Source organism: Typopeltis vanoorti, chromosome 11 (genome assembly GCF_054136105.1).
Source record: "Typopeltis vanoorti isolate ZY-2024b chromosome 11, IOZ_Tvanoo_1.0, whole genome shotgun sequence".
Taxonomy (NCBI): Eukaryota; Metazoa; Arthropoda; class Arachnida; order Uropygi; family Thelyphonidae; genus Typopeltis; species Typopeltis vanoorti.
In genome coordinates this window covers 41,638,081-41,660,930 of record NC_143559.1, presented here as the reverse complement: position 1 = coordinate 41,660,930, position 22,850 = coordinate 41,638,081, and the positions used below count along the sequence as shown (strand labels likewise).

Sequence of the window (22,850 nt, the reverse complement as noted above, 5' to 3'; positions counted from 1 at the left end):
GGTTTTGCATTTTGGGGTAAAAAGATTAGCAGCAGTATATCACATTGGTGGAACTGTACTCCAGGAGACTGACGAGGCCAGGGATTTGGGAGTGCTGGTGAATAGGGAGTTGAAGTTTAGGAGACACATCGCAAAAGTGGCAAAATCAGCTCATCAAATCACTTGGTTGCTGAAAAACACTTTAACAAGCAGAGACAAACAGGTTATTGTTCCTCTGTATCGAGCATTGATAAGACTTCCATCTAGACTACTGTGCCCAGATATGGGCGCCAGGGTTTCTTCTCGATGGGGAGGTGGAGAGGATCCAGAGACGAGTGACCAAGATAATAGCAGGACTGTGGAATGAAACTTACGAGGTTGAAGATTTGTGGGCTACAGAAATTGGTTGATTGGCAGAAAATGGGTGATATGATTGAGACATTCAAATTACTGAAGCGTTTCTATAAGATTAATTCAGAAGATATTTTTGAGAATAGGACTGGTAGTGGAAGGACTAGGGGCCATCCATGGAAGCTTGGTAAGAGTGTGGTTAGCAAATGTGTTAGAGCTAGGTTTTTTACTTGGAGAGTGGTAAATGAGTGGTTTTTTACTGTTGTGGGGGCCATGACTGTAAATGAGTTCAAGGAGAAGTATGATAGATACTGTGTGAATGTTGAATAGTTGTTCATGATATGATGTTGGGCATCCCTCGATGAGTCTAAGGACTCCTTGGAGCTGCCAGTAATAATAATAATAATCATAATTACGTTGTACAAATGTGAAGTTTGGGAGAAATTCACATGAAAGAACCTATCAAAATGTATAAAAAAATAATCAGGCATGGTATGACTGTCCATATTACTATCGAAAGACATCACATGATTTGGCAACTCCCAAGAATGTTATTAAATTTGCAATATTGCAAATACTGCTTAACGAAATGACTGAAATGACACAATGTCCAGCACAATGTAATAAAAATCAAAGTCTTTATCTTAAACCAACTGTGCCTCCCTGTAAATTAGCAATCAACACATATATTACATGTGATAATTGCTAAGATTCCTAAGCTGACTGCTAAGTTTCATACATGGGATTCATTCCAACAATGAATCACATGTATGACATCTCATTATAACATGCACTATCAGTTTAATGCCATTTCTATCAATTTCAGTTTATATATTAAAAATCATCCTATTACTATATGTTTTCAAAATAACAATATCCTTGTTCACAGCATACTTCTATGAAGTATGCTACAGCTGCATAAAAAATGAGTAGAATAAAACAGTATTTTATTTTATAATTTTCATTGTGGTTTACACTGGAAATAGTACTATGAACAATATTATTATATGAATGGGCACCTACATTGAGTCAGAAGACTCATTGTGGGAAACCCAAATTGTCCTAACAATATTTATCATACCTGTTCTTGAATCCATTAACAATGTGCTCACAAACAAATCTCCAACCCATTCCATTCATTCATTCACTACTCTCCAAGCAAAAAATCTAGTCCTCACAAACCCGTACTAACCACACTCAGACTCAACTTCCAGGAATTACTACTTGCACTGTCTTCTTTAACTAAGTGCTGAACCATTTCTCCTGTAACAGTCCTATAAAACCCTTTAAGTAACTAAAATATTTCTATCACCCTCCCCTGTTTTTTTTTTTTTTTTTTGCCTATCAACCATCTTTTGCAATCCACCATTCATCATCTTGGTTGCACATTTCCAAGAAACCTAGATCACACCTGAGCACAGTAATCCATAAGCAGATGTATCAAGGCTTTATAACGAGTAATAACTTCCTTATCTCTACTCTACTTGCTAGTGTGTCGTCAATGGCAAAGTAATCTTATGAGCTACTTTTGCAATCTTAGCAATATGTCTTCTAAACTTTAACTTTCTATCTACCACCACCTAAATCTCTAGCTTCACCTATTTCCTGGAATACAGTTCCATCAATGTGGTACACAGCTTGTAATCTGTTTATCCCAAAATGCATAACTTAAACACTTTTCCCACATTAAATTGACATTTATTATCTTTTGCCCATACTTACAGCCTATTTAAATCATCCTGCAAACTCTTCACATTGCCTTAATTAACTAGATTAATTAGATTATTACTATTATTGTATGGGCACCTCCATGGAGTCTGAAAACTCACTGTGGGAGACCCAAGCTATCCACACAATCTATCATATCTCTCTTTGAACCCCATTAACAGATAAAGCACTCACTACTGACTCTGGCAACCCATTCCACTTATTCACAACTCTCCAAGCAAAAAATCTAGTCCTCACACCCTCTACTAACCACACCTTTATTCAACTTCTAGGGATGACCCCTTGTTCTGGTCCCTCCAGCCAAATGCTGAAACATTTCCCCTGCATCAATCCTATAAAACCCTTTAAGCAACTTAATTGTTTCTATCATATCCCCTCTTTTTTTCCTATCAGCCAACTTCTACAATCTGCACACACCCACCCTCAATCTATCTTCATAGGGAACATTCCACAGACCACTCATCCACCATCTTGATCACTTTCATCTGAATCTTCTCCACCACTTCCTCATTCCCAAGAAACCAGGAGACCAGACTTGAACACCCAGTAATCTAAATGTGGACATATTAAGGCTTTATAAAGAAGAATAACAACTTCCTTATATCTACATGTTAATGTGTTCTTCAATAGCCAAGTAATCTTATGTGCTACCTTAGTCCCTAAATGCATAACTTTACATTTCTCGACATTAAACTGACACCCTTATTTTTTGCCCATACTGACAGCCTATTTAAATCATTAGCTCTCCACATTAGATTAACTATTACTGTACGCAATTCTGCATCATCAGCAAACAATTTAAAATTTCCCTTCAGATTATTTCCTATACTATTTAAGTACAAATTTAACAGTAGAGGTCCTAGCACAGAACTTGTGGCACCTAGTCAACCACTTTTGCCTGGATTCTGCAACTCCATATACCACTTTTTTGTTATATGTCTATTAGCCACCCTCTTATCCACATAACCAGTGTCATATCCACTCCCATTTGTTCTAATATGCATACATACTTTCATGTGGTATTCAGTCAGATGCCTTTGCAAAATCCCACAGAATCATCGTGTAGCCATTCCCTTTATCCAACTCAATTTTCACTCTATTACAAAAAATTTGTAAATTACTAAGGCATGACCAACTCATACGAACCACAGATGCCTGACACTAGTAAAAAAACCCTATCTTAATAAACTATCCTGCACGATTCTTTCCATCAAGGATAAACAGTCTCCACTTTCCCTCTTAGGCTCCTTGTAAACAGAATGTTTAACTGAGAAAAGAATTCAGGCAATCATACACACTCTACAAGAAATCCCACATGCTAATCTAGCTCAGGAGACAGTCAACATGGACCACAAAATCTTCTAGTCCAACTTCTGTCTTTTACAGAGATGTCATTTTAAATCTGAAAGCTTATTCAAAGATTATGGTGAAGTCCTATTACATTGCCCAACCATGAATCAGAATGAGAGTGTCTAATTAATAAAAATTTGGGAATATGTTATATTTTTTTTTTTTTTTTTTTTTTTTTTTGCTTGTGTGTGTGGATTTCACAAATCAGATGGTTTGTATCTGACTTGCAAAATTCACCATCGTCTGTTTGAACTGTCACACTTTAGATGATCTGTAAGCTTGAGATCAAAATATTTGTTTAATATGTATTATTATTATTATTATTATTAAGCGAGACCTTGAGGGTGGCAGGAACTCATCGAGGGAGGCCATATTATTTGCACCTGCTGTCATAGCTATTCTTGAATTCATTCATGCAACTTGCACACACACAACATCCAACAGATGTTGTGTGTGCAAATAGTGGTGCCTGAATTCCATTCAGGCACCACTCTATGAGAGAAAAAGCTAGTCCTAACTCCCTTCTTGACAGCATTCATTTTCAACTTCCATGGATGTCTTCGCATTCTTTCCCCACCCTCCATAAAATGAAAAATTCCATCTACTGAAATTCTGTATAACCCTTTTAGAAGTTTATAAGTCTCAATCATATCACCCCTCTTTCTCCTGCTTGCTAGTGTCTGCAGCCTAGAAATTCTCAATCTGTTTTCATAATCAGTATTCCACAATCCTGGCATCATTTTTGACAATCTCCTTTGCACTATCTCCACTATCAGAATCTCCAAAGAAACCAGACCAGATATGCATGCAATAGTACAAATGAGGTCTTATCAAGGCCTTGTAAAGAGAGCAAAATCACTTCCTTATCTTTACAGCATTGCCATTATTCTCTGAGTTGTATTTACAATTTTTGCTATATGACCCTTGACCTTCAACTTCCTGTCTAATAACACTCCAAGATCCCTAGCCTGACCAGTTCCTTCTAGCATAATCCCACTAATATAATACAACAGTGGATTTCTAATCACGCCAAACTGCATGACCTTACATTTATAAACACTGAAATTACAGCCATTTTCACATTCCCACAATTCCAGTCTCTTCAAATCATTCTGCAAGTACTGCATATCAGCAGCCATTCTTATTGTGGAATGGCCACACCATGTAGAAATCCCACATTCCTCATGTGGGATTTCTACAAGAAATCCCACATGCTAATCTAGCTCAGGAGCAGTCAACATGGACCACAGAATCTTCTTTATTTTGTGTACACTCTATCTATAATAATGTTACCATTGAACAGTAGTTCAATGGTAACATTATTATAGAGTGTACACAAGCTGCTATAGCATGACCTTCCCTTAGTAAACCCATGCTGTTCATTGCAAAGTAGAGATTCACACTCTCAACCCATTTCTGAATGCAAGCCCTAGCGGACTTTTCCAAAATCTTCACCACCACTCCTGAGATATTGATTGGTCAATAGTTGGATAAATCGGTCCTTGCACCACCCTTGTGCAATGGGATTACCATACATTCTTTCCACTCCTGTGGAATCTTCTCTGTTCTGAGACTCAAATTATATAGCCTGGTGAAGGGTGAATAGCCAGCTCAGCTGAACACTCTTTTGGCATCCATGCTGATATCTGATCAGTTCCTACTACAAAATTCTTATTCAGTTTGTGCAAGAGCTCTCTAGTACTTCCTCCTCATCCACATGAGTTTCCTCATATATTGAAGGGGTAGCAGTGAGCTCAATTTTGCATACACCAGGTTGATAGCTTTTAATAAAATGGGCACTCATTAGCTGAACAACCGATTCTGCATCTGTCACCCTCACACCATCTGCATTCAGTAGAGTTATTCTTTCAATTTCAATTCTTTCTTTTACTTGCAGTATAAATAGAATTCTTTTGGGTTGTCTTTAACTTGCAGAGCCGGTTTCTTTTCATACTCAGACTTAGCTTTCCGTACAACAGTTGTGACTCTTCTGGCCTACTACTTATAATTATCATAACTGACATCATCCTTATTCATGCAATATTCCTTCCAAGTCATCTTATTTTTTATGAATCTATTGCTTAATTAGATTAAACATCCATTTCACTGTTACTTTGAACTCTAGGGAACATCTGATATCACATCACTTAATTGCAACATTTTAAGTATTTTTGAAACACTTCCCACACACTATCGATATCCTTCTCATCCAATAACTGATTCCATAGCACAGAACCCACACACTCCTCAGTTGGTAATAATTTCCTGCTTTGTAGTTTGGCAGTCACTTCCCAAGTACCACATGATCATTGTCACCAATTGGAGGCAGAATAGTTACATCTTTAACTGAACCCTTGTCTGACACTATAATCAGATCTAACACTCTTTGATCATGAGTTCTTCCTTTTGTCACATGCTGCTCGAGGAAGCTGTCTTGCAACAGCTCAATAAATTCAGTTTCATTCTTCTCATGCAATTTCACAGCTACCCAATCAATGCTAGGATAATTAAAGTGTCTATGATGATTACTCTTTTCACACCCATCATATTTATTTGGTGATGCATTTCTTCCTCACCAGCAACCAATCCACCAGGTCTGTAACTACACCCCACTATGTATTTAATTTTGATAGACTCTACCTCACATCAGATGGCTTCAAAGTCACTGCCACATGAAAAACTGTTATTAGTATTGCAGTCATCTGATTTCATTAGCAATACTCCTCCTCTCTTATCCTCTTTATCCTTCCTAAAAATACTGTTCCCTACTTTAATACACAAAAAAAGTTGTATTAGAAATACAACTTCTCTTCTTTGTGTTTATTTCATATTTTGTCAACTGATATAAAATAATAAGGGATATTTATTTTATTTTGTCTACTTTGGTCTACCAGAAACAGTTCTCCTCTAATGAATATGATCACCAAATGCTGGGACAATATTAAATATGTATTATCTAGAGTCAATGTTACTTGTTCTTCATCCAAATCACTTCGGAAAGAAATTTCAACCATCAAATAAATTCTTTTCTTTTAGGCTTGCACGGTGATCCGAATGCATTTTTGGAAATTATGGAGACAACTACCGTGTTTGAATAAAAACTTTAGTTTACTATTACTAAAATTTTTTTTTAGTATTGCAGAATTGTAAAATTTTAGTAAATAGTAAACTAAAGTTTTTATTCAAACACGGTAGTTGTCTCCATAATTTCCAAAAATGCATCAAATAAATTCTCTCTCAATGGCTATAAGAATATTATTTAGAAAATCATCAGCAATTTTTCTCCTAGTTCCACAAGAAGAGATGACTATCATAGAATCTCCATCCCTTATATCAGTGATTCTTGTATTCTTAGAACATTTCACCTTTCAACCACATTTAAACCTATTAATCAAATCAGCTTTTTGTTACTATCTACTAAGGATGGAATAATCTTTGCAGCTACCTGGAATCTATTCTATTCCATATAATAATAAGTTAATTTACTTTAGTCAAACAGATTGATCTGTCACTAAACATATTTCTGAATACCAATCCTATATTGAATCCAAAAGACATCATAAATCTGGCATTTCTGAACATGTAATTACTAATATACTAGCCACAAGAGTCTCTGGAATAATGCTAAATTATTGCACAGTTGCTCCCACAGATTTTAACGTATTTTCAAAGAAAGTGCCAAGGTCCTTCCACACTGCTCAAATCTCAACCTCAGTGATGGATTATCAATGTCCAAAATTTGGGAAAATCTCATCAGTAACTATTTCTTTGGGTTTTTATTTATTTATTATCTTTTTTTTATATAGTTACACACTCATTCACACATCTCTTTCAGATCCTTATAGCATTGGGGCACCCAGGGAGGGGGCCAAGGGGCCTTGGCAGCCCCCAAAAGAAAAAGGGAAAAAAAACACCAGAAAAATTTCCAAAAATCTTTTCCTAATTAAAATTCTTTTTTTTTTTTTTTTAAATTTATGTTGGGTCGTGTCTTCTATTTACGTTCGTTATATGCTCCTTATGAATTAGCGGTCACATAAGGTGGGACTACCTATAGCGCTCAAGAATCCTGGGCGCTGTGAACGCAAGGCGAACGAAGTAGTGCTCGGGAGCTACTTTGTTTGCCCGAGTCGGGCCACAGGAGATCACGGGTATCATGTATTGGCGATCACTGTAGATGCTCAGTCATAGCTCATATACAATGCGTAGTATGTATTCTCAAATCGTATACTCAACTCGATTCCCCCCCCGATTAAATCTTGAGTGCTTGGCCCCCTCCAAGATATCAAATCCTGAGTGCGCCACTGCCTTATAGTATTATATTTACCTAGTCTCTCATCATTGCACATGAAATAAAATACCATTCTGCACATGCCTACATTGTCATTGTTTGAATTTTCCAATTCAGTTTTGTTACACTGATGATGTTTAAGAAACTTAAACTGAAATATTTGTATAATTAATTACAGTTAATTAAATATCTTTCCACTCTGTTCATGTGTATTTTATATTTTTCTTTCTCTATATTGAAATATTTTCCTCCGTTTTAATAAGATTAACTGCCAAGTTGAACCTTTTCAGGATATTTTTATGAGTAGTAAGCGAAGCACTTCTCCAAAACTCAAGAATGTGATAACAGTCTATTACTCATTCCCAAACCCACATATATTCATGCATGGCACTAAGCAGCTTAATTATTGCATTATTACTGCTTCTAAACTAATTCAGCATGACCTCTAACTTTGACACTGATCATGATTTCATCTGCGCACTGCAGATTCTTAATGTTAATGCTATGCTGAATGACTACTGCATGGCTAAGCATGAAGCTATTCGCTGTTCTGGTACACTTGTCTACTTGGTCCAGCATCCAACTTCATTTCTTTTTTTTTTACAAACAGTGAGTTAGAATAAATGTTTACAAATTTTTCAGACTTCTATGATAGCATTCAGACATATTCCATATAAATTCTTGAAACCTTGAATAATGGGCTACCCAAATGTTGCCTATCAAATTTTTTTGTAATTCTGCATCCAAAGAATTTCAGTTGAGTGTAACTAGATATAAATTTTTCTGCTTGTTTTTTTTTAACATGCTTTTCCTGAGTTAAAAAGTATGTGAAGAAGAAGATTTTTTGACATAGAAAACAGCAAATGGAACTTAACAAAAAGAGAACCTTTATATTCTTAAATAAAAAAATAAATACTAATGAATTTAAGAAATATACTTACCCTGAATATACAAGGGATATCTTTTTTATTGGCATGAATAACATCAGATTCTAGCACCGAATTGACTGAAAAATCTTCATCTCTGAAACCAAAAGTAAAAGCTTTAAATGGCTATTAATGACTCAATTTCAAGCTTAGGCTTACTGCTAATGATATCTAACTTCAAATTATTATTTGAAGTTATACTACAGAAAGATTAAGATCACTATAAATATTAACATTTTTAAGAGGATTTATTCTAGAAATTTACACATTCTTGATGTTCATCTTAGATATCAAGAAAAGCTTTTGTATACTCTTTGGCATTAATCTCTTAACTACTATCATAGATTAGAAGAAAAATTACATTAATTTTCCTCTTATTTTCCAATTCTTCTTCTTCTCTCCGTCTCTCTCTAGTGACTGACAAAGACTGTATAAATTTTGAATAATGACTAAATATAAATAATGACTAAATATCTCCACATTCAACAATTGTTTCATCTAACCTAAGAAAATTTATATTTATTTTCCCCCTTCGGGAGCGTATTATTATGTTGTGACACCCATAATGAAGGGAGACCCAAAAAAGGACTTAGTTGCAGCAGCAAAGGCCCAGAAGATAATATGAAAGTTGTTGGGCGTATCTCTGGGTGAGGGTGAAACAATGCAGTAACATCACTGTTTCCTAGTTTTATATTGTATAAATAAGATTCCCAGCATATAATTAAATATTTGTGCATATCACAAGCTTAATTACAAATGTCCTCCGATATTTCATTCATAAGCTGGTCTGTTTAATAGCATGTTTTTCAACCAAACAGGCTATAGCTTCCAATGAAACTGTGTATGCAATGATGTTTGTGAATGTCTTTTGGGTAGATGAATTTCATCACATAATGTAATATCACCACCACCTAACTTACTGGAAGTCTGAAGTGGCTTGAAATATTTTCTGGATTTATAGGGATTTTTTTACGGATGTGCACTATAGCAAACACCACTCTGTGAGAGTCAGCATGGATTTATTAAGTTTGTTTCAGTAACATACTTGCTGTTTGTAATAAAATAACTAGAGCTATTGATGAAAGAAATGTTTAGACAGTTTTCTGGATTTTACAAAGGCATTTGACAAGGTGCTCATGAGAAGTTGATATTTAAGTTAAAACATATATGTTTATATATTGGGTTAATGAAGTGGATGGGAGACTGGTTGTCTAACAGACACCAGAGAGTTGTAAACAAAGGGGGGGGGGGTGTCAAGGAAGCAGGTCACAAGTGAGATACCACACAGATCAGCAGTGAAACCTCTACTGTTAAACTTTATGTCAATGATATTTTCAGTGGATTGCAGAGGAAAGCCGGGAAAGGTTATTAGTAATAGTGCTGATGTGGATGTTAATTTAATGCAACTAAATAAGTTCGTGGAATTTGGGATTCATCGATGGGAGGCTGCATACTCTATTGCTCGCACTCTACCCTCCTTACACTGATGGAAATTTGAAATTTAGGGAACTTACCTGGAAGGTAGATTGCTGCAATAAAGCCCTGATTATGCATCTGGATTACTGTTTACAGATCTAGTCACTTCTATTTGAAAGGATAAATCAGGACTGTACAATATTAGTTATGAGGAGAGACTGAGGACATGTGCACTTCAAAGTTTGTTACTTCTGTTACCTTGATGAAAAGAACACAAACATAAAGAGATGATATGGTTGAGACATTTACACTGTTGAGAAGTAGTTATAGGATTGACATAGGAGATCTTTCACATGGTAGAATATGGGGAAGGAGGAATGACAAGGGTCATTCCTAGAAGTTGTGATCGGATGTGATGAGGAGGAGACTGAGAATTTTCTGCATACAGAGTGGTTGCATTGTGGATGAGATTGCCTGATAGTGTTATGAAAGCAGGAATGATGAATAAATTTAAAGAGTAGTATGATAGACTTTGTGATGCCTGATATTGAACTTCTCAAAATGAGTCTTGTGACTCTATGGGATCCTGAGCAATAATAATAATAAAATGATGCACTATAAAGAACGGTGGAGTTCTTTATAGTGCAGGAATGGACGCACTATTACAAATAGATACAATTCAAACCTTCGGTATTGAAATGAATTTTCTAACTAATTATTCCACAATCAGTAGAACAATGGAAATGGTAGGAATTTACTGTTGTTGTTAATGCCAGACCTCTATGGAGTCAAAAGACTTATTGAATGGGTTGACATTGCATAAAAAGCTCATCAAACTGCATTTTAAATTCATTCAACATGTCTGCATTCACTACACTATCAGGAAATGCATTCAACTCACTAACCATCCTCAATGCAAAAAGCCTTTCTCCTCACTCCTTTGCTCACATCCTCCTTACACAGTTTCTGAGGATGGCCTCTTGTTCTACCTTCCTTCCCTTCCAATTTAAGAGAACTTTGTTCCACCTTAATCTGATAACTTCTATGTTTCAATTATATCCCCTCTCCTCCACGTATTCAGTAGACTCTGTATCCTACATTCAAAAAAACAATTACTACTTAAGAGGAGTATTTAAGTTATTGACATTTTTGACGTCAATAGACTGACGTTTTTGTAGAGCTAATTTTTTTCTGGAATACGAGTGTCCATCAGTGGTTGTGTTTTGAAGTTAGTTGTCGCGATTTTGTGTATTTTGGTTACCGAGAAGACAGGGTCGGAATCGAATGCATAACAGTGGAAGACAAGACAAAGGATAAGTTTTCATTATTTAGTTATTTCATTTTATTTTTTTATTTATATCTAGTGTACTTAAATGTTCTGTTTGAAATTGCTTGTACTTTTTCTTAGAGTTATACTCTCTGATACTTATTTAGCGTTTATTTTTTGACACTAATTAGCGACACTATTTTAAATATTGGTGGCAGTGGCAGCTAAAATTACAAATGGCGATTGCCAAGTCTCCCCCATTTAAGGATTCCATTTTGCACAATATCATACAGGATTTTGTAGCATGCAGAACTTGCAGAATGTATGCATCCCAGCGATTGTATATGTGGCAAGAGAAAGAAGGTAGAAAATGTATATGCACAAAATGCAGGCGATGAGAGGAACTTGGTGATTTAGAAATGACCATAACTGACCTCGTTGAGTCAGAGACGGGAGATTCTCCATGTAGAGAGATGACGGGTATGATAGCGGGCGAGAGAAGTATGAATAAAATAATAAGAGTGGGGAGTATGGAAAGGTTGAATGATACTGAAGTTTTAGGAGATAGTTTCAATTGGGAGGATGAATGGCACGCAAGAATGGCTGACTTACAGAGAAAGATAGATGAGCTGAAAGAGTAGGTGGAATGTCTGGGGAATGAGTTGAGAAGTGTGAAAGATGAAATTAAGCGAATGGAAGAGAAGAATGCAACATGAATCAGAGGAGGAGGGGGAGAGAGTTATGGGAATGAGAGAAGAGGAGAGAATAGGAACAATAGTAGAGGAGAGGAATTGAGAGGGAGTTATGGGAATGGCAGAAGAAGAGAGAATAGGAACAGTATAAGAGAGGGAATGAGAGAGTTGTATGAATGATAGAAGAGGTGAGAATAGGATAAATGGAAGAGAGGGAATGCGTGTCAGATATAGGAATGACAGAAGAGGAAAAAATGGAAACAGCAGGAGAGAAGGAATGCAAGGGAGCACAGGGACTAGAGATAGAATGATATCAGGAAGGCAAGTAAGTAGGGGGAGCACAGAGAGAAACTGCTACAAGAGAGAGAGAGAGAGAGAGTGAGGGATGCATGTGAGCAATCGAGGAATATGGTGGTAAGAGGTGTAATGTATGGGGACTCAATGATCCGTGGGGTTTAAGATAGGATGCGTTAGGAGTGTTTGCCAGGAGGAACGATAGAAAGCGTGGCTATGGCAATTAAGAGAGGTGAAAGGATAGATGAGATGATTGTAATGGTGGGAACAAATGACTTGAGTGGTGGTGTAAATAGGGCAGCGAGAGATATAAGATTCTTGCTCGAGGCTTTCATACAGCCTCAAGCAAGAATCTCATATCTCATATGATAATGTCGAGCTGAGCAGAAGAGCGGTGATATTGAATGGCATAATAGCGAAAATGTGTCAGAAGAGAAGATCTGAATATGTGGATGCTTGGAGCGGTTGAGAGCAGAGAGGAATTGAATGTGAGAGACCGCCTGCATTTGAATGAGGAAGGATGTAAGCATCTGGAGAGATTGCTGTTCTGAATGAGTCAGTGTGTCCCAGTGTGGATGGTAGCAGTGGTGGCCTCTTGTGGGAATAGGTACTTGGGAGACGACATCAGGTAACACTGAGCCCAGTGGAGTCTAGAGGGGAAAATGCCTGGTATAGAAACAATGGCATTTTTATGCTTTATACCAATGCCAGGAGTATTCGGAATAAGGGAGAGGAATTGGTGGCACTGATAGCATCAGCCTGGCAATAGATTATTGGGATCACAGAGACCTGGTTGACAGATGAGGATATAATAACAGGAATAGAAGTTGCTGGGTACAGCATTTTTCGGCAGGATAGGAAGGGAAAGCATGGTGGTGGAGTAATGCTTATGATAAGTGACGACCTATGTCCTCTAAGAGTGAAGGCTTTGGAAGGCTGTGACACTAATGATTTTGAAAGCATATGGTGTGAGGTGGAGGTGGGAAAGACAGGATATTTAGTGGGGTGTTGCTACAGACCAAGGAGCACAGAGAGGGTGGGGGACGAGGAGATGTTGAGACAGTTTGAGCGTGGCAAGTGCAAGAAGAACGATTGTTATGGGAGATTTTAACTACAGCAATATAGATTGGGGAAAGGAAGAAATATGTAGCAATAAGGGAATAGAATTTCTAGAATTCTTGAGGGACAAATGTCTCAGGCAACATGTAACTGAGGGAACAAGAGGTTCAAGAGTTTTGGATTTGGTTATTGCATCAGAAGAGCTGATGATAACTGAGATGATATCTCTCCCACCAGTTGGAGAGAGAAAGAGAGTGACCATATAATGACCAGGAGTATCAAAGAGATTGGAACGTATGTGGAATTATAAAGCAGGTGATTATAATACTCTTAGACGTCAACTTGGGGAAGTTTCATGGAGGGAGGAATTGGAAGGCCGGGATATCATTAGTGCTTGGGAAATTGTGAAGCAGCAATGGTAAGCTGTATTCTACAAGTGAAGAAGAGGACACAATTTGGAGTAAAGTGGATGACGAACAATATTAAACAGGAATTGCATATGAAAGAGAGGCTACGAAAGATATATGAGGAGACAGGTGAAGAGAAGATGCATGAAGAATATAAGACACAGGCCAGAAGGGTGACTAGTATGGTAAGGAAGGCAAAACTGGAATATGAGAAAAGATTGGCCCTTAGATACAAGAAAAATCCTAGGGAATTTTTTAGCTATGTGGCCAGTAGGAGGAGAAATGACTGTGTTAGAATGACATCATGGGATAAAAATAGGAATAGAGTGACTGATGCAGAGGACAGTGGAATTGTTCAATGAACACTTTATTGGAGTATTTCATCCTGGAGGAGTCAATCTGAATACTAGAGGGATAGAACAGGTTCGAGGTGCAGGAGGAGAGTGTTCCACATACTGAGTACTCTGAATGTTAGTAAAGCTCTGGGACTGGATGGTATTTCACCATGAGTTTTGAGAGAATGTGCTATGGAACTGACAGTGCCCTTGACCTGGCTTTTTAATGAAAGTCTGGCTGCGGGAAAGGTGCCTATGGAATGGAAGGAAGGTAAGATAGTGTCATTGCATAAGGGCGATAGCAGACTGGAAGTGTCTAATTATATGCCAGTTTGTGTGTGTCATCATTAGTTAGTAAGATCTTGGAGAAAGTAGTGAGGGACCATATACAGCATTGGGTAAATGAGGGTAATGTTATCATTGAGACTCAACATGGATTTGTAAAAGGACACTCTTGTTTTAGCAATATGCTAGCCTTTTATGATAAAGTTACAAGAACGTTAGATGAGGGAAAGGCATATACTGCCATTTTCCTAGACTTAGCAAAGGCATTTGATAGGGTGCCACATGATAAGCTGATATTCAAGTTGCAGCACACGGGTCTGGATGTCAGGGTGGTCAACTGGACTCAGGATTGGCTGTCCGATAGGTATCAGAGAGTTGTGTATGGTGGAGCAATATCAAAGAGGCATAAGGTTACAAGCGGGGTTACACAGGGATGAGTACTGGGACCTACATTGTTTAACCTTTATATCAATGACGTTGTCCGTGGATTGCAAGGGGATATTCGGTTGTTTGCAGATGATGCGAAGCTGGGAAGGGTTATTAGTAATAGTGAAGATGTGGTAGCCCTGCAAGAGGATTTGAATAAGCTAGATAGATGGACAAATGAATAGGGGGTGTCAGTTTAATGCAGCAAAATGTGAGGTCTTGAGATTTGGAACACATCAATGGGACGCTGCATACTCTATGGGAGGAGTTAAACTGGAGGAAGTAAGAGAAACAAGAGTTCTGTGTTTGATGATTGATAGAAACCTGAAATTTAGGGGACATATTGCAAAGGTAGCGTAGGTAACGCAGAGGATTGCTTCAATAATGAGAACGACACTGACCTGCAGAGATAAAATGGTTATCATTCCGTTGTATAAGACTCTGGTCAGACCACACTTAGACTACTGTTCTCAGATATGGTCTCCAGGATTTGACGGGGATAAATTAACTGTGGAAAGGGTACAAAGGCGGATAATAAAGATGGTGTCGGGACTGTACAATGTTAGTTATGAGGATCAGCTGAGGGTGTGCGGACTGCAGAGTTTAGTAGATAGCAGAAGGTGGGGTGATATGATTGAGACTTTTAAACTGTTGAGAGGTGGTTACAAGGTTGACACTGGGGAGTTCTTTCGCTTGGTTGAACAGCAGGAAGGAGTCATGACAAGGGGGGGGGGCATCCCTGGAAAGTACAAAAGGAAATTGTGAGCATGAGGGTGAGGAGTGGTTTCTTTGCATGGAGGGTGGTTGAACCATGGGCATTGCCTGATGGAGTGGTGAGAGTGAGAACGGTCAATGCATTTAAGGAGTGGTATGATAGATTCTGTGTTTCCTAGGAGGGACCTCCCTCGATGAGTCTTGATAGACTTGTGTTTCTTAGGAAGGACCTCCCACGATGAGTCTTTTGACTCTATGGAGGCCTGAATTATAATAATAATAATTCTAGTGGAAAGGCTTAGATGTTGGTTATGCATTTTTAACTAAGTAATTTAAGGAAATTACAACGTCACTAGGATATACATTAAAATAAATTTTAATAATATACTTCAATATTTCAACAACGTCACGTTGCCATTTTCAAGAAATTTAAGAACAACACACGTGCGTGCAGGCACAACAAACAGTAAATGAGGAAGAAGCAGGAAGCTATTATTTCTCCTAAAGTTCTGATGGTGTTCCCTAGCGGGCAATGTTGGTATTCTTATTCTTGGGTGATTGGGCTGAAGGTCTTCTGATGTAGGTTTCCCAAATTTGAGGCAGTCTCATGCAGCCAAATTTGTTGAGGTTTGGATTGTTTCTTAGGGCTCAAGCTGATTCCATGAAAAGTATTTCATACTTGTATTTACTACGGTGTACTATCGTGGCTTTCTTCCACTGTATTCTATGGCAGGTATCCAGCACATGGTCAGCAAGACCAGAGTGGCTGTACTGATGAAACCAGATGTAGTCCTTGTGTTCTGAAATTCTGATATTGGCTGTCCTGCCTCCTCACAACAATATGGAGTCATTAAGACACTAGAGAACAGGGCTAAACTTATCTGTTCAAATGACAAAGCCCTAACCACAGAACTAAACCACATTCTCAACACTTTCTCATCCAATGGCTTCCCCCCCAAAAATCTAGAAAATATTGAAACCAGTAAACCACAACCCCCCCCCCCCCCTCTCACAACAAGGATTACTCTGAATCCATCACCATACCCTATATCTGAGGCAACTTGGAAAAAATTGCAAAAATCCTAAAAAAACATGACTTAACTTCTTGTTACAGACCATATAAAAAATTGGCATCCCTTATCCGGTCTACTAAAGACCCCCCCCCCCCTAGACCTACCTGGTGTATACCAGGTCCCTTGCAGCTGTAAGCTGTCCTACTTTGGCCAAACAGGCAGGACAGCCAATATCAGAATACAAGGACTACATCCGGTTTTATCGGTACAGCCACTCTGGTCTTGCTGATCATGTGCTGGATACCTGCCATAGAATACGGTGGAAGAAAACCATGAAATTAACTGTAGTAAATACAACTATGAAAGGGTTTTCATGGAATCAGCTTCAGCACTAAGAAACAATCTGAACCTCAACAAATTTGGCTGCACGAGACTGCCTCAAATTTGGGAACCTACATCAGAAGACCTTCAGTCCAATCGCCCAAGAATACCAACATTGCCCGCTAGGGGGCACCACCAGGACTTTCGGAGAAATAATAGCTTCATGCTTCTTCCTCATTTACTGTTTTTTGCACCTGCGTGCACATTTCTTGTTCTTAAGTATCTTGAAAATGGCAACATGACTTTGCCAAAATATTGAAATATATTATAAAAAGTTATTTTAATGTATATCCTAATGACGTTGTAATTTCTTTAAATTACTTAGTTAAAAATGCATAACCAACATCTAAGCCTTTCCACGAGAATTACGATAATCCACAGAGATGATATCGCACGTAAAACACACCACTATGGTAAAATGAAGTTAAAGCTATCAAGACAACTGAATCATCTTGCCCTTCTAAAACGCTGCTGGGATAACTAGGTAATTCTTAACTGTATGAAATTCAAGCACCGTTTCTCTCCGCAAAAGGCACTTCGTATTTATAACCGTGCCAGCCAAGCCTTACTCAGAGAACAAATTGCTGCGACTTGCCATTTCCTGAGTGAAGCTAACTCAGCTATACAGGCACTCGAAGATGACCTTTCAAGCACCTTAAGCCACGAAATTTGGTCCATTTTATATGACATCTCGTGCACTGCAACGGAGAAAGAATTTAAAAAAGTACGAGATCGACACATCAAAAAATTTGAAAATTTAAAAAACAACTTGATCTCGAAACTACAACTTCCTACCGAAACGGTAGCCAACCTTTTGTCAATTAATGTAAAACCTGAAGCACTCGACACCCTCACACGTGTCCACAACTTCGCCATTGCGCCCAGAAGAATACCTGCGTAAGATATTATGATTAGAATTGAATGCGGGATATGACACCTTCCAAACAATGTCGCCAATGATATTAGACTGGATGTAGCTTGTGTTCTGACCAAAGCTAAACCACCAAAAGCCAATATGCCCAGTAAGGAAACTAAATCTCTACTGGAAATAGAGAAAAAGAAGAAAATAATAATCACCAAAGCTGATAAAGGGAATGTACAGTATTGCTTAACCAAAAGGATTACACACGTAAGCTAAAAGCTCTATTGTTAGATCGGCTACTTACCTCCCTATCAAGTACAATCCCACCAACTCACAAATTAGAAAACTCCACAGGGTCCTTAAGAAGGTCACTTCCTGGCCTGTGGAAATCACTAACAAATTAAAACCATTTAACTCCCCCCCCCCCCACCGTATTTATAGACTCCCAAAAATACATAAGGAAAATGTGCCATTACGTCCCATAGTGGATGGCATTGATTCCCCCACATACAAATTAGCTAAACATGTGGCCAAAGCTCTCTCACACTATACTGGCAACACACCTTCACACATAAAAAATTCAGCCCACTTAAAAAGCCAGCATAGAAAACCTTACACTCAAACACATTGACTTAATGGCCAGTTTTGATATCTCCTCCTTATTCACAAATGTCCCACTCAAAGAATCCTCAGAGCTAATCCAAGCTAAATTTCCTCCCGATATCACAGCCCTATTTCAGTTCACAATGAACTCAGGCTATTTTGTTTGGCAAGGAAAATTTTACAAAAGTCTCCATAAAGAAGTTGACCAAAGCTCTCTTTTTTATGGAGACTTTTGAAGAGAAAGCCTTAAACTCTGCCCCACAAAAACCAACCATTTGGCTTTGCTATATTGATGATATGTTTGCTATTTGGCCACATGGCTCCGATGCACTCCTCTCCTTTCTAACACATATAAACAACCAACACCTCAAAATCAAATTCACCCTGGAAGAAGAAAAAGACAACTGCCTTCCTTTCTTAGACACACTAGTCACCAGCCAGCCTGATGGAACCTTGGTTTTCTCAGTCTATAGAAAATCCACACATATAGGCAGATATATTCACCAACAATCCCACCACCCCTCCTCGCAACAATATGGAGTCATTAAGACACTACAGAACAGGGCTAAACTTATCTGTTCAAATGACAATGCCCTAACCACAGAACTAAACCACATTCTCAACACTTTCTCAGCCATTGGCTACCCTCCCCCCCAAAAAAAATCCAAAAAATATTGAAACCAGTAAACCACAACCCCCTTCCCCCTCACAACAAGGATTACTTTAAATCCATCACCATACCCTATATCCGAGGCACCTCGGAAAAAATTGCAAAAATTCTAAAAAAACATGACTTAACTTCTTGTTACAGACCATATAAAAAATTGGCATCCCTTATCCGCTCTACTAAAGACCCCCCCACCCTCGCTAGACCTACCTGGTGTATACCAAGTCCCTTGCAGCTGTAAGCTGTCCTACTTTGGCCAAACAGCAGGACAGCCAATATCAGAATTTCAGAATACAAGGACTACATCCGGTTTCATCAGTACAGCCACTCTGGTCTTGCTGACCATGCGTTGGATACCTGCCATAGAATACGGTGGAAGAAAGTCACGATAGTACATCGTAGTAAATACAAGTATGAAAGGCTTTTCATGGAATCAGCTTCAGCACTAAGAAACAATCTGAACCTCAACAAATTTGGCTGCACGAGACTGCCTCAAATTTGGGAAACCTACATCAGAAGACCTTCAGCCCAATCGCCCAAGAATACCAACATTGCCCGCTAGGGGACACCATCAGAACTTTAGGAGAAATAATAGCTTCCTGCTTCTTCCTCATTTACTGTTTGTTGTGCCTGCGTCCACCTGTCTTGTTCTCAAGTTTCTTGAAAATGGCAACGTGACATTGCTGAAATATTGAAGTATATTATTAAAATTTATTTTAATGTATATCCTAGTGACATTGTAATTTCCTTAAATTACTTAGTTAAAAATAATAATAATAATAATACTTCAGTGAATCTTATCTGGACCCTTTCTAATATATCCACATCAAAAAAAAAAAAAGTGACCATATCAGTACATAATAATCCATATGAGTCCTGATCAAGGCCTTATACAAGGGAACCATATCCTCCTCATTTTTGCATGTCAAGGTTCTCCACATCATTGCTATAATCCGATGTGATTATTTGTGCAATGTGAACCCTGATCTTCTGGTCCTTGTCAATTACCACTCATAGATCTCTCATCTCTGTTACCTTCTTTAAAATTTCTAAATGTATACTTTGAACTCCATTGTTAATTACTAAATTTCAGAACCTTATACTTTGCAACACTGAACTGAAAATTAAACTCACTTGCCCACTCATATAATCTATCCAAGTCCTACTGTAAGCTCACAGCATCCATCTGCTTTACTCCTTGTTGTTCTTGTTTTCCCCAATTATGCATCATCTATCTCCAGTTAAATCCATTCTAATATCATTAATATATGAGTTGAATAATCATGGCTCCACATGAAGACCCCCCCCCCTGCAGCAGTGGCTTTCCTCTTTTGAAGTACTGCATCCCCCCCCCCTCCATATCCCACTTGATATCTAACAGTCAATCACCTATCCAGTTCACTAGTCTCTTATTCAATCTCATCCATTTTAATACAGTTATTACCATCTTTCCAGACACATTAATATTAATATTAACATTAAATGATGTAAATCGTACATTAACAATAATATCACAGGAAAAAAGGAATTAAATCATGGAGAAGAACAGGAGAAAATTATGCATCATGCTACAAAGGAAATCGTGGGAAATGAAACAAACAGAAATGCAGGCAATAAAAGAACAGAAAATTGTAGGAAATAAAAGAAATTGTGCAAAACAGACCAAAGAAAATAGTCTGATTACAATGACAATGGAACACAAAGGAACCATACATAAAGTACACAAAATGACAACATAAAAAAGTAGAAATACAAACAATATTGAAAGACATAGGAAAGTATTAAAATCATATGAAATTATAAAAATGAAAATCAAGAATTAACATTTAAATTTTGGATGACACACAAGCATAAATTATTATTTTCTTAACCCCTATAGAGTCAAAAGACTCATCATGGGAGGGCAACACTAGTCAATAGAAAGTCTATCATACTGCTTCTTAAACTTATCCATCTCCATGCAAAAAACATAATTCTTACCCATTACCTCAGTACTTCCTTTTGAACTTCCAGAGATGACCCTTGTTCTCACCCCCTCATTGCACCATAAGAAAAATCTCTTCGGTGTTCCAATAATAACAACCCCCTTAACAGCTTAAATGTCTCAATCATATTTCCATTTCCCCAGCCCCATTTGTCTTCCTTCTATCCATCAAACTCTGCAGTATGCATTCCCTTAGTCTATCCTCATAATCAAGACTGTGCACTCCTGATATCATTTTTGCTATCTGTCTCTGCACTCTCTCCAAGGTTACCTCATCCCATTCAAATTCTGGTGACCAGATTTTAGCATAGAAATCAAGATGTTGTCTGATCAAAGTTTTATACAATGGGAGCACCACCTTTTTATCTCTTGCAATCTTCACCACGAATACTGCAGCACTCCTCCGAGTTTCATCAACGACCTTTACTATGTCCTCTGAACTTCAAATTTTTTTCTACAATCACCCCAAGAGTCCTTGCTTCCTCTGGAAGTTACATTGAAACTTCCTCTGGAAGTTACATTGAAACTATTAATGGTTCCACTATAACTCCACCAAGTGAGCATGAAGCATCCCATCTGTCGATCCCAAATTTCAAAATCTCACATTTAGTTGCATTAAACTGACATATCATTTGCCACCTTTCTAGTTTATTCAAATCCTCTTGAAGAGCCAAAATATCAGCAATATAAATAATAGCCTTCCCAAGCTTCACATCATCATAATATCATTGACATAAAGAATGAACAGTAATTGTCCCAGTACTGAACTCTGTGGAACTCCACTTGTAAACTTGAGTAGGAAGGTTACAAGTGGAGTCCACCACTTGTAACCTTCACCACTCCCTGATATTGTTCCCCCATATACTCTGATATCTATCAGAAAGCCAGTTATTAATCAAATCCACTAACCCAATATCCAAATCCTGAGTCTTCAAGACAGCATAGCAACTTTTTCTATTACTTTGAAATGGAGTAAGATGAACTGGATGGAAAATTGATGGAATAGATTTGTTGCCCTTTTTAGGGATAGACTGAATATGGGCTAATTTCTAGACTGCAGAGTAGATACCAGTGGAATAAGAAAGTGTAAAAGAGATGACACAGAATGGGAGTCAACTCAGGAGCAGACCTTTAGGACAATCGAAGGAATGTCATTAAGGACAGGAGTCTTTTTTGTATCTAATTTGTGCAAAATTCTCCTAATCACTTTATTGGCAAAAGGACACACTGGGCATTGAGAGTAGAGTGTGGGATGGGTTGGGGAGATTTACCAAAATCAGTAGCACAAGAATTGGAGGGGAAGTAGGAAGCCAGGAGAGTGGCTTTTTCTGTGGATGATGATGATGATGATGCAACAGTGGTGGGAACAGTATTGGCCAGAAATTACAACCAATAGTTTTGGCTAGAGATAAGAATGTATGGCTGCCATTTGTACAGGATGCAAATTTCCTGCTTTTACCTCTCTGAAAGTCAATTTCTGATGTGTTGATAGTTTTCTTGCAACTATTCCTGGGTTGGTATAAGTAGAATAGGTGAATGGAGTTTTGGATGCAAACCAGTTATGGTATGCTTGATCTTCTTGCACAGCTTTAGCACACCGATGGGAGAACCAAGGAAGAACCAAGGAAGAACACACCTAAAAGAATGTGTGCTTTGCATTATGGGATACTAAGGCAATTAATGTGAAGACATTAGCCTCTATATACAAGTAGCTTAGTCGTGAAGATGCTTCATGAGCAAACTTTGTTTGCTTACACTTGGATAAAGAATAAATCAAGAATATAGTTTCTTGGCATCTTTGTTGTAATTTAGAATCAAATGAA

At 37.9% G+C, this 22,850-nt stretch overlaps 1 protein-coding gene across 1 annotated transcript in view; it reads right to left on the bottom strand.

The window, feature by feature from the left end:
• Nucleotides 1-22,850, bottom strand: part of LOC150101467 (serine/threonine-protein kinase Genghis Khan-like) — an 896,778-nt gene that overhangs the window by 257,480 nt on the left and 616,448 nt on the right. Inside the window, 1 exon segment of the mRNA XM_090400803.1 lies at nt 8,638-8,719. Within this exon segment, the coding sequence (XP_090256929.1) occupies nt 8,638-8,719 (82 nt within the window).